Here is a 13,174-nt window from a genome sequence, read left to right as displayed (position 1 = left end):
ATATTCTGGGTCTTATTTTCTATCCCTTTCCTAATAATTCCTAACATTGTATTTGCCTTTTTGACCGCCGCTGCACTCTGTGTGGAAGTTTTCAGAGAACTGTCCACGATAAGTCCAAGATCTCTTTCCTGATTTGTTGTAGCCAAATTAGCCCCCCATCATACTGTACGTATAGTTGGGGTTATTTTTCCCGATGTGCATTACTTTACACTTAGCCACATTAAACTTCATTTGGCATTTTGCTACCCAATCACTTATGGTCTGTCTACACTACAAAGTTAATTCGAACTAACAGTCGTTAGTTCGAATTAACTTTCATAAGCACTACACAGGCAAACCGCTAGTTCGAACTTAATTTGAACTAGGGCTTTGTGAAGAAGAACTGTCTGTTATTAGTTTGAAGCCTGCTACCCATTCATTTCATTTGGTCTCCTCTAGTCCTTCTATTATGGGAAGTAATGAAGAACTTTTCTGTATGCACCCTCTCCACCCCACTCATGCTTTTATAGACCTCTATCATATCCCCCCTCAGTCTCCTCTTTTCTAAACTGAAAAGTCCCAGTCGCTTTAGCCTCTCCTCATATGGGACCTGTTCCAAACCCCTCATCATTTATTTGCCCTTTTCTGAACCCTTTCCAAGGCCAAAACATCTCTTTTGAGGTGAGGAGACCACATCCATACACAGTACTGAAGATATGGCGTACCATAGTTTTATACTTCCCCTTCTCCTTCTTCTCCTGGCTTCCCCCTTCCAGCTCCCTCCTCCCAAGTTTCCCCCTCCCTTCTCCCACCCTCTCTCTTCCCCTCTCCCACCTCCTTTTCCCAGTCTCCCCAGAGGTTAATCCCCCTGTGACGTAGTGGGGGTACTTGCTGGGCTGTGGTGACCCCTGCTGTCTGGAGCAAGACCCAGCAGGGAAAGCCTCACTAGGCAGAGGTAAGGACAAACTTGTTGAACCAGTGGCCAGACACCCCCCATGGAGAGGAACAAAGGAAGGTGGATGCTGCCCTGGCTGGGGGGCAGGGCTGGAAAAGGGTTAGTTAGTTCCTGGCTGGAAGGCAGGGAATAAGGAGCTGGGGAGGGGGCTGGGACTCCCCTATCTCAAGGGGGGGCACTGAGGCCTCTTAGCCCCAGTTCCTGTAACCAGATTACATCTGTGCTGCGCTGTGCTGGAGGAGCAATAAACCACCCTCAATTCCACTGGCTGGTACAGTCTGTTTGTGCCATTTCGGGGTGCAGGAGACGGGGAACCCCCAACGCGCCGTCACACTGGTGTCAGGGGTGGGATCCACTGCACCCCGTGGATGAAGCTCCCAGCGGCAAGCGACAAGGCGCTGTAGAAGCAAGAGCCCTGGAGCCAAGCATGCTTGAGGCAGAGCGAAGCGGTTCCTGGGAATCGTGGGGCGCTGCAGCACTAGACTGGTGAGTCTGCACCAAGGGGCCCAGCGGGCAGATGGCCTACGCCCGACTCTTGAAGGCAGAGCTGGTGGGGCTGTGCAGAGAGAGGGGCTTGCCTGTGCGGAAAGCAACCAAGGCCCAGCTGATTACCCAGCTGGAAGAGAATGACCAGCCACAGGGCCAGGATCTTGTCCCCAGGGGAAGCAGCCAGACCCCCCCTGAGAGTGTGTCAGGCTCAGAGAGGGGGAGGAGCGCTGGAACCCACCGGAGAGATGAGTTCAGCAGCACACTGACTTTGTGTGTCAATCTACCACCTATCTGCTGGTCGGGTTAGGTGTTTGATCTCCCGAGGTTCCAAGGGGACGCCCACCTCGTATTCGTCTTTCCTAGGAATTGAGAGACCGGCCCTGGCCTGACACGCTGGAGTCGAGAGGCACAGAAAGGGGTAAAAATTGTACCTGGATGTGGTCCTTTGTTTAAGTATATATATACATAGTGTTAGAGCTCTTTAAAGATTAAGCTGTCACTTGGTACCATTATTTCTATTTTCTATCTTTATTTTCTTTGTAACCATTTTTAAAATCTGTATTTGTTAGCATTTAAGAAAGAGAGCAATAGCCATTGTAACCATATGCTTTTATAAGTCTTTTAATAAACCTGTAACTGTTTAAGCTTTAACCTGACTCCTTCAGTTGCTGTAACAGAACCAAGCACAATTTAAAAAAACTTCAGCCGGTCATAAAGAGACAGACATAGGGAGAGCTTGGGCGTTTGGATCTGTGTCACTCCCAGGTGACAAGATCCGTTGGGGCATCTTTCCAGCCTTTCCCAGGCTGCCCGCTGCGAAGGAACTTTGTGTTCTAGCAGTTAAAATCTAAGGTGTACTAATCTCTTCCTATATAACAAGGTGTCTGTTGGCCTGCTGGCCACCCTCTGCGATGGGACCCCGGTCCTAGCAGTAAAGACACGGACATTAAACCTTTTCTTGGAAGCATACACACACACTGCCCTGACCATCAGCTGACACCCCCCCCCGGATGGCAGCCTGAGGCAAGTGCAGCCGGGCTGATGGCCAAGTGCTGTGATGTGCCGAGTGTGAGCACTCCAAGCCAGGACTGCTTTGCAAGCGGGGAACCCCTGAGAACTGTCTGTCCGGGGTGGGGGTCGGGTCCCTTTAAGCACAGCCCTCGGCTAGCCTGAGACAGCAGCTCCACGCTCTAAGTCCTAACCTGATACCCTGCTGGCACTGCTTCCGGCCAGCCTTAACTTCGGTTCAGGGTCCACTCAATGTGGACATGCTAGTTCGAATTAGCAAAATGCTAATTCAAACTAGTTTTTAGGTCTAGATGCACTAGTTCGAATTAGCTTAGTTCGAATTAACTAATTCAAATTAAGTTAGTTCGAATTAGTGCTGTAGTGTAGACATACCCTTAGTTTTGTGAGATCTTTTTGAAGTTCTTCACAGTCTGCCTCAGTCTTGACTATCTTGAACAATTTAGTATTGTAGCAAACTTTGCCACCTCGCTGCTTACCCCTTTCTCTAGATCATTTATGAATAAGTTGAACAGGATTGGTCCCAGGACTGACCCTTGGGGGAAACCACTAGTTACCCCTCTTCATTCTGAAAATTTACCATTTATTCCTACCCTTTGTTTCCTGTCTTTTAACCAGTTCTTAATCTATGAAAGGACCTTCCCTCTTATCCCATGACAACTTAATTGACATAAGAGCCTTTGGTGAGGGACCTTGTCTAAGTCTTTCTGAAAATCGAAGTATCCTATATCTACTGGATCCCCCATGTCTGCATGCTTGTTAACCCCTTCAAAGAACTCAAAGGGTATGTCTACACTAGCCCCCTAGTTCGAACTAGGGAGGCTAATGTAGGCATTTGAAGTTGCAAATGAAGCCCGGGATTTAAATATCCCAGGCTTCATTTGCATCTTCCCAGGCGCTGCCATTTTTAAGTCCCCCTTAGTCCGAACTCCGTGCCTGGGCTTCATTTGCAATTTCGAATGCCTACATTAGCCTCCCTAGTTCGAACTAGGGGGCTAGTGTAGACAGACCCTAATAGATTAGTAAGACAGGATTTCCCTTTACAGAAACCATGTTGACTTGTGACCAACAAATTATGTTCTTTTACGTGCCTGACAATTTTATTCTTAACTATTTTTTTGACTAATTTGCCCGGTACTGACGTTAGACGTACCGATCTGTAATTGCCAGGATCACCTCTAGAGTCCTTTTTAAATATTGGTGTCATGTTAGCTATCTTCCAGGCAGTAGGTACGGAAGCCGATTTAAAGGATAGGTTACAAACCACAGATAATAGCTCAGCAATTTCCCATTTGAGTTCTTTTAGAACTTTTGGATGAATGCCATCCGGTCCCAGTGATTTCTTAACGTTAAGTTTTTCTATTTGTTCCAAAACCTCCTCTAATAACACTTCAATCCAAGACAGTCCCTCAGATTCATCTCTCACAAAGGACAGTGCAGGTTTGGGAATCTCCCCAACATCCTCAGCCTTGAAGACTGAAGCAAAGAAATCATTTAGCTTCTCCACAATTGCTTTATCGTCTGTGATTGCTCCTTTTGTATCTCGATCGTCCAGGGGACCCACTGGTTTTTTAGCAGGCTTCCTGCTTCTAATGTACTTAAAAAACGCCCGCCCACCCTCCTTCCCTGCAAAGGACACCATAAGCCTTAAGGACGGCCCTGGATGGAACCTAGGGAGAGATCAGCTTCCAACACATTGCAGGTGGGGGCGAGTCACAAGGGTTTGCAGCATTATGAAGGGGCCAAGCCTTGTGGCAGGGAGGAAATGGGGTCAGCAGTGGGGGGGGGGGGTGTGACGGACCGGGCCGTGTCTGGGCACAGCTTAGGGCGTCCGCTCAGGGCGAATTGCTCAAATCCGGGGCTCTTTACAGTCCCCCTGACTGGCGACCTCTCCACACAGGCCACGAACCAGTCTCACAGAGCGCTTCAGCTGCCTGCCTGAAGCCTCCCGAGCAAAACCCCTCCGATACCCCAGCAATATCCGTGCCCCAGATGGCCCCGGGCCTCATACACAGGTGGGGGGTCCTAGCACCCAATCCCACCTACCCCGAACAAGTTCTGTCCGGTTCCAAGAAACCAGCCACAGATCCCTGGTCAATTTACCCTCTGGACCTTACCCACAAATCACGCTGGGCCAATCCTTTAGAATCTATATCTAAAGGTTTATTATTACAAGAAAGAAAAGCTTGAGAGTCAGGTTATTAAAGTACAGTACGTTACATGCACCGAATCTCCCAGTCCTCGATGCAGGCGCTAGCAGAGATGTTACAGCTGCTGGTTTAAAAGTTCTTATTGCACATCCTACGATCAGGATGGGTTCCCAGGTCTTCCGGGCTCTTCAATCCCTGCAGTGCTGCCTCTGGGATGAAGTGCTGAGCTGAGAACAAAATGGCATCGACCACATGGCCTCTTTATACTCCTTCCTGGCCTCTTCTAGTATGTAGCAGGTCACCTGGTCCTCAGCCTCTCTGTGTTCCCTGCTGGCTGCTCTCAGGACAGCCCCCATTCTTTGGGTGTGTCTTTGGCCCATTGAGAACCATTGTCCCACAGGTAATTAGCATGTCCACAGGCTCCACAGGCTCGGCCCTGCCCAATGCTTAACCACATGCAGGGAAATCTTCAGTTTCCACACAGAGTACAGATCTCTACACACAGACATTATACACTCACATAAACAGTGTACACAGGATCAGAAAACAACAAGCTCCCATTCAATACCCCACATGGCTCCCTTTCATACAGATTTCTGGGGCCAATACCCCCACCTAGGGGTGCAGCAGCGATCTGGCTGCTTCCCTCCAATTTGGTAACGTGACACCCCCAACGCAAAATTGATGCAGGAAGTGATGCCAGTAACATCACTGAGGGCATCACAGGCCTCCCCCAACCAAAATGGTGGTGTGCCTCAGTTTCCCTTCTCACACAGGACCTTCTGGCTGGAACCCCTTTTGTCCTGTAAAAAGTTCCAAGACCAGTTACAAGTGTTAACCATGAGATATCAACATCACAATGTCCCCTTACATACCGTCTGTCGTTTGGTACATCTCCAGACAGATTACATGGTATTTTCATAGGATCATGCACATCGTATACCTTTACAATTCTCTGCAACAATAGTACATTGGTTACAAGAATTAACATCAGTAACAAGAACAATCCTATCTCAGGTGTATACTGAAATTCTCCGTCAGGCCCCTTCTCTGGCCCCACACCATTGCAGTTTTGGCCCTTCAGGTTTAAACTGCAAATCTTCTTGGCCAAAGCAAGTCCTGCCCCTCCCCCTTGTCCTCTGGGCTCCAGGCCTGAAACCTCTGGCCTGAACAAGACAAAGGGCTGGCTGGGCGTGACTCCCTGGCTCACAATGGCCCTGGAATTTTCCCCCTTTCCCCACTCAGTGGGGTAACAGCAGTAAGCTGTAGACTCCCAAGTCTCTCCTCTGTCCACCTCCAACCTCTGTTTCCACATGGAACCAGATATCAACCTCCCTGATTGATTATGAGTGTCCACAGTGTCCAGAGATGGGAGCTTAATTGCCATCTCCTGCATCCTAGGGAGAGTGACCACACAGCTGTTCTGCTCTGCATACTTAGCTACCCAGCCCTTCTCCTGAATTTGAGACACTAAGTTCCCACTCTCCTCCTTCACCTGGGAACAATCCTGTCCCACACACACTGACTTCCCAGCAAGCTGGTCACCCACAGTTACTGGGTTAGCAGCCTGCTCCAGTTCTCTGGATGTTCCTGCCTCATCTGGAACAACCCTCAGTCCCTCCGAGACCTCTCCACCACCATCCACCCTGGGTTTCCCTAAACCCAAGTCAGTGGAGTCACTGCCAACAGACAAGTTCTGTCTGCCAGGCACTGCAACACGTGCCTCACACAACAAGCTGCTGCCTTTTACAGGCAGAGCTTTCTCCTGAATGCCTTCTCCAAGCCAGGCATCGTCACCTCTCTCAGTTACTGCAAACTGCTTGCTACAAGCACTGCCAGGACTCTCCTCCCTATGAGCTTCCTTAAGCAGCAGTTCACCCTTCCCTGGCTCTGCAGTAGCATTGCCCTGCTGAGCCCCAACCAATTCCTCCTGCACTTCCCTTACTCCCTGAGTTATCTCTGGCCCCTCTGGTGGATTCATAGACAATCCCCTCTCTGGCACACAGACAGACCCACAAGAGACAGGGTCAGAGGCATCTTCACTCCCTGTGCAGCTCTCTAGATGGCTGTAAACATCCACACCATCATTAGGCACCAGAGTTAACACACCCTCGTTCTCTCCTTGTGCCCGGGCTAAGGGGTCTCCCTGCTCCCACAGAGTCGCTCCCCCCTCTGCCAGCAACACAGCAGCATCAGACACAATATCAGGGTCACCACTGTCTGATCTCTGGGGTTCTGGTAAAACACTGACTGACTCTACCTGAGTCACCTCATCCCTCTCCCCAGCAGACACAAACCTTGGGCCACCCCCTTCCTGGGCCTTAGCCATATCCAGACCCAACTCTGGGACAACAACACTGCTCTCAGCCTTCACAGGCTGTGGGGCATCTTCCTTAGACAAAGGAAGAAACTCTTCCCCACACACAGCCAGACAACCAGAGACAGCTTCTCCCTTGTTCCAACACCCCTGGCTAATCTTAGGCATACAGCTAGCCACTGGGACAGCTTCCTTTACTGCCCCCCTGCTACTTCCACCAGCCAAATTGCCAGCTTGCACACACTGTGCTTCACACGACTCAATTTCAGCTTGTGCAGGTTCAATTCCACAAACCTCACCAGCCACCAACACCTCAACTAAAACTTCACTCTGGCCAGCCACTCCAGGCTGCCCCAGAGAAACATTTCCCTGACTTCTGGGCTCTTCCTGCCCTGGTTCTGATTCCAGCCTCACCTCTGAGGCATCAGACGGGCCCTCACCCACAGGCTCACATGTAGAGACACTTTCCCCTTGGTTACAGGGAGACTGACCAGCTCCAGGAAACTTTTCATACCCACATGCACCCCCTTCCCAAACCTCCCTGTTAGCTACAGGTAATACACAAGGTTTGCATTCACATATGCTTTGGGGTTGGGTCATCACATCAGCTGGGCAAAATACGTCTGCCATATCATAAGCACACCGCATACCCACAGAGTTATACATTGAACCTTCAGGAGAATACAGTCTCTCTTGTTCTTTTAGTCTCTTAAGCTGGAGGTCAAGTCTAGCATTTTCCTCCCTGGCTAGGGCCATCTTCTTTGCATGCTCTACCTCTTCCCTCTGCTGTCTCTCAGCATATTCTGCCTTTTTCTCCTCAAGTTCCCGATCCATCTCCTTCTGTCTCTTAGCAATTTCTTCATCTGCCTTCTGCCTTCTTTCAGCAGCTTCCTTGGCTCGCTTCTGATCCCTTTCATCCACATCTCTGGTTAGTAACAACACTACCAGATCTAGTTTAGAGGCCCTTTTCCTAAAGGCAATGCCTCTCCCCAAGCACAAATCCTTCAGAGCACTTTTGCTCAGACTCTCATATAGTTCGGGGATCATCGCAGCGGTTCTTTAATCAACCAAACTCTCAACACCAAAAATCAAATTTAGACAGCGTGGGGTCCTGATCCCAAAGCTCAATTGACCAAGATCTGTGGATCCTGCCGACTACGCCACTGTGACGGACCGGGCCGTGTCTGGGCACAGCTTAGGGCGTCCGCTCAGGGCGAATTGCTCAAATCCGGGGCTCTTTACAGTCCCCCTGACTGGCGACCTCTCCACACAGGCCACGAACCAGTCTCACAGAGCGCTTCAGCTGCCTGCCTGAAGCCTCCCGAGCAAAACCCCTCTGATACCCCAGCAATATCCGTGCCCCAGATGGCCCCGGGCCTCATACACAGGTGGGGGGTCCTAGCACCCAATCCTACCTACCCCGAACAAGTTCTGTCCGGTTCCAAGGAACCAGCCACAGATCCCTGGTCAATTTACCCTCTGGACCTTACCCACAAATCACGCTGGGCCAATCCTTTAGAATCTATATCTAAAGGTTTATTATTACAAGAAAGAAAAGCTTGAGAGTAAGGTTATTAAAGTACAGTACATTACATGCACCGAATCTCCCAGTTCTCGATGCAGGCTCTAGCAGAGATGTTGCAGCTGCTGGTTAAAAGTCCGTATTGCACATCCTAGGATCAGGATGGGTTCACAGGTCTTCCGGGCTCTTCAATCCCTGCAGTGCTGCCTCTGGGATGAAGTGCTGAGCTGAGAACAAAATGGCATCGACCACATGGCCTCTTTATACTCCTTCCTGGCCTCTTCTAGTATGTAGCAGGTCACCTGGTCCTCAGCCTCTCTGTGTTCCCTGCTGGCTGCTCTCAGGACAGCCCCCATTCTTTGGGTGTGTCTTTGGCCCATTGAGAATCATTGTTCCACAGGTAATTAGCAAGTCCACAGGCTCCACAGGCTCGGCCCTGCCCAATGCTTAACCACATGCAGGGAAATCTTCAGTTTCCACACAGATTACAGATCTACACACACAGACATTATACACTCACATAAACAGTGTACACAGGATCAGAAAACAACAAGCTCCCATTCAATACCCCACATGGCTCCCTTTCATACAGATTTCTGGGGCCAACACCCCCACCTAGGGGTGCAGCAGCGATCTGGCTGCTTCCCTCCAATTTGGTAACGTGACAGGGGGGGAGCAGGCTCCTGTGGGGGGCGTGGGTGCTGCGCAGAGGAGGGAGCTGGCGTCCGTGGGCTCAGAGATAAGGCGCCCTGCTGCCGGCGTGATCAGCCTCTGCCGGGAACTGGGGCTGAGCTGGAGGTGGAGCCCCAGAGCCAGGGACGGGCCCCACACGGATCCCCAGTGTATGGGGGACACCCCGGTATCATCCCTGGAGAGGGCCAGGCCTTTCCCGCGCTACTGGGCCCAGCTCGGCAGCCTGCCAATCCCCGGGGCCAGGCCATGCTGCTGTCCCGCCTTGGAGAGGGTGGGGGGACTGCCTGGCTGGGCGCTCTGCCTTGTCCCCTTCTAGGCTCTCCTGGGCCAGGCCCGTCCTCCCTCCGGGGCTGGGGGGCTGCGTGGCCCAAGGGCCTGGCGGGTCCAGCACGAGGCCGCAAGCACCTTCCCTGGCCAAGGAGGCAGAAGCTGCTCCCCTGCAGGCCCCTCTGCCTCCGGGGGCGTCCCAGACCCCCACCCGTGCTGGGCAGAGGGGGGCTCGTGTGCTACCGTGGGGGGGCGGCAGGTCCTCATGGCTGCCCCTTGCACTGCCCAGACCCACGCGGGTTACAAGCGCCATGGGCACAGCCAGCTCCCGAAGGGAAGCAGGGTGCGGGGGGGAAGGAGTCAAGGGAAAGTTGGGGGGGGAGGCACTAAGGGGAAGCCAGGGGGAGGTGCTAAGGGGAAGCCAGGGTGGGGGGAGGTGCTAAAGGGAAGCCAGGGTGGAGGAAGGTGCTAAGGGAAAGCCGGGGGGGAGGCAATAAGAGGAAGCTGGGGGGAGGCGTGAAAGGGAAGCTGGGAGGGAGGGAGGCACTCAGGGGAAGCTGGGGGGGAGGTGTCAAGGGAAAGCCAGGGGGCACTAAAAGGAAGCCGGGGGGGGGGGGGCGGTGCCAAGGAACTACGTGCTCAGTCTCCAGGGACCTGAGCCGCAGCACCGAGGGGCCTTGCTCCGAGCGCCGTGGGCTGGCGGGTTTGGTGAGCAGCCGCAGGAAAGAGGTTCCGAGCCACCGGGAACTGGGCTTCCCCGCCCCCTCGCCGGCCTCCCTCCTGCCCACCCCACGGCCGTGTGGGGCAGCGTTGTCTGCCCATCCCCCCAGCTCAGAGCCAAGCAATGGCGGAGCCAGCCGGAGGCAGGGACCCCACAGAGGGGAGGGCAGAGAGCAGGGCAAGGAGCTAATGGGCAACTAAGATGAACAGAGGGGAGGGCAGCGGGTGGCTGAGATGGCGGGCAGCCAAGGAGCAGGTGGCCGAGGGGGCGGGTACCCGAGGGGGCGGGCAGGCGAGGGGGCGGGCGGCTGGCGGGCGGATAGCCGAGGGGAGGGCGCCTGAGTGGGCAGGCGGGCGTCTCCTGGCTCCATTCGCGCCGCGCCGATGAAGGGGCTACTCACGCTGTGCCTGGGCTGGCTGGCCCTGGCCGTGGCGAGCCGATCGCCGCGGCAGCAGAGGGCGGTGGAGCTGGCGCTGGAGGATTTCCACAGCCGGAGCCAGGTGCGATGGGTGTACAAGGAGCAGGCGGTGGAGGAGGTCACTGAGGAGGTGAGTGTGCGCGCAGTGCGGTGCTGTGCGCTCAGCCGCTGCCGGGGGGGAGCCCCTCTCCAGAGCTGGGGAGCAGGGCAGGGCTCCCCTCCCGCCGGAGCCCAGGCCTGGCCCCGCAGGGCTGTTCCCAGAGGGCTGGCGGCAGCCCCGGGGCTCACCGTGAGGCCAGGGCGGCAGGGCTGGGGTGCGGGCGCTGGGCCAGCCCTGTCCGAGGCCAGCGGGCACTGACCTGCCGGGCCGAGCTACACATTAACTGCGCCCGCGCAGGGCCAGGCGCTCTGACACCAACCCCCCCGGATTTCTCCCGGCCCCTCGGCCTCCTTTCCCCGACGCGGCCCGAGCCACGGGCGCCACGTTGTCTGGGAGCTGGCGGCCGGCCGCAGAGCGGGCTGAGGTGCCGGGGGTCGCTGGCTTGCAGGGGGTGCCCCTTGTAGGAGAGTGACGGGCGGTGTGCCCACCTCATGCCTGCACTCCCTGTGGCTGGGCGTGGCGGGGTGTAGTCGCCTCCCGCTGTGGCTGGGCGTGGCAGAGCCACACCCCATCCCCCATGGTTGGGTGGGCGTGGTATAAGTGCCCCCTGGTGGCTGGGCGTGGTGGGCTGTGACGTGGGGGGGCTGTCCACTCTTGTGACCTGGGGCCCACTGTCGGGCAGTCACTGGTCACCTTGTGGGCTGGGGGTGACCCCTACTGGCCGGTGTCTGTAAGCACTGCCCAGCGGGGGGGGGGGGGGCACCCTGGGGACAGGCACCTAGGCCATGGCCCGGCCACGTCACACCTGGCCAGGGGAAGGGGTGTGAAGCAGGGAAAGGGGGGGGCCTATCTGGGTTGGGAGATGGGCAGGCTGGGCCTGGCGGAGCATGGAGGAAGCCGACTAAGGCCAGTGTAGGTCGGGTTACCAGGTAGGCTTAAAAAAATACAGCGGCTGGGAGGGGAGCAGGGCTGGCCGGGAGGAAGGGGTGGGGGACCGGGAGGAAGCGGGGGAGCTGGGAAGCAGAGCTGGTGGGGAGGGGCTGACCGGGGGAGTTCGGGGGGACGAGGGGCAGGGGAGATCAACCAGCCGGTGGGAGGTAGATCTGGAGGGGGGGCGGGGAGGGGGCAGCTGGGCTGGCCAGGGGAGATCAACCAGCCCCCACTAGACTTCCGGGCGCTGAGCCGGAAAACCAGGAAATACCGGACATGGCACATTGCACACTGCACACTGCACACTGCACACTGCACATTGCACACTGCACACTGCACATTGCACATTGCACATTGCACATTGCACACTGTACATTGCACACTGCACATTGCACACTGCACACTGCACATTGCACACTGTACATTGCACACTGCACATTGCACACTGCACATTGCACATTGCACACTGTACATTGCACACTGCACACTGCACATTGCACACTGCACACGTCCGGTATTTTCTGGATTTTTTACTGCCCCAAAAAACTGGACTGTCTGGTAGAAAACCAGACCCATGGCAACCCTAAGTGTAGGGGGTTCAGGGGCCTGGAACCCCTCCCCCCACGGGCACTAGGGCTGGCGGCCCGTCCTGTGCCTGCATCGAACCCGCGCTGCGCCGTGTTTGAGCAGCAATAAACCTTCTGTTCCACTGGCTGGTGGAGACACATCTTGCAGGGTCGGGGTCCCCAACACGCCATCACAGGGGCATAGGCACCCCCTGGGGACTGGGTGTGGTGGGGCACAGGCACCCCCTGATGGCTGGGTGTGGTGAGGCATAGGCACCCCCTGGTGGCTGGGCGTGGTGGGGCACAGGCACCCCCTGGGGGCTGGGCGTGGTGGGGCATAGGCACCCCCTGGGGGCTGGGTGTGGTGGGGCACAGGCACCCCCTGGGGGCTGGGCGTGGTGTGGCATAGGCACCCCCTGGTGGCTGGGTGTGGTGAGGCATAGGCACCCCCTGGTGGCTGGGCGTGGTGGGGCAGGCACCCCCTGGTGGCTGGGAGTGGTGAGGCATAGGCACTCCCTGGTGGCTGGGAGTGGTGAGGCATAGGCACCCCCTGGTGGCTGGGTGTGGTGAGGCATAGGCACCCCCTGGTGGCTGGGAGTGGTGAGGCATAGGCACCCCCTGGTGGCTGGGAGTGGTGAGGCATAGGCACCCCCTGGTGGCTGGGTGTGGTGAGGCATAGGCACCCCCTGGTGGCTGAGAGTGGTGAGGCATAGGCACCCCCTGGTGGCTGGGTGTGGTGAGGCATAGGCACCCCCTGGTGGCTGGGAGTGGTGAGGCATAGGCACCCCCTGGTGGCTGGGTGTGGTGAGGCATAGGCACCCCCTGGTGGCTGGGAGTGGTGAGGCATAGGCACCCCCTGGTGGCTGGGAGTGGTGAGGCACAGGCACCCCCTGGTGGCTGGGTGTGGTGAGGCATAGGCACCCCCTGGTGGCTGGGAGTGGTGAGGCACAGGCACCCCCTGGTGGCTGGGTGTGGTGAGGCACAGGCACCCCCTGGTGGCTGGGTGTGGTGAGGCATAGGCACCCCCTGGTGGCTGGGTGT

At 55.7% G+C, this 13,174-nt stretch overlaps 1 protein-coding gene across 1 annotated transcript in view; it reads left to right on the top strand.

Moving 5' to 3' along the window:
- Positions 1-10,449: 10,449 nt before the first annotated feature.
- Positions 10,450-13,174, top strand: part of LOC142823894 (retinoic acid receptor responder protein 2-like) — a 5,933-nt gene continuing 3,208 nt past the window's right edge. The window contains exon 1 of the mRNA XM_075915637.1: positions 10,450-10,667. Coding sequence (XP_075771752.1) covers positions 10,503-10,667 — 165 coding nt within the window. The 5' untranslated portion in view covers positions 10,450-10,502. The remainder of the gene's footprint in view (positions 10,668-13,174) is intronic.

This window comes from Pelodiscus sinensis, unplaced genomic scaffold, assembly GCF_049634645.1.
Source record: "Pelodiscus sinensis isolate JC-2024 unplaced genomic scaffold, ASM4963464v1 ctg110, whole genome shotgun sequence".
NCBI classification, from domain to species: Eukaryota; Metazoa; Chordata; order Testudines; family Trionychidae; genus Pelodiscus; species Pelodiscus sinensis.
The sequence above is the reverse complement of the archived record's forward strand: the minus strand, read 5'-3'. Positions and strand labels throughout refer to the sequence as shown.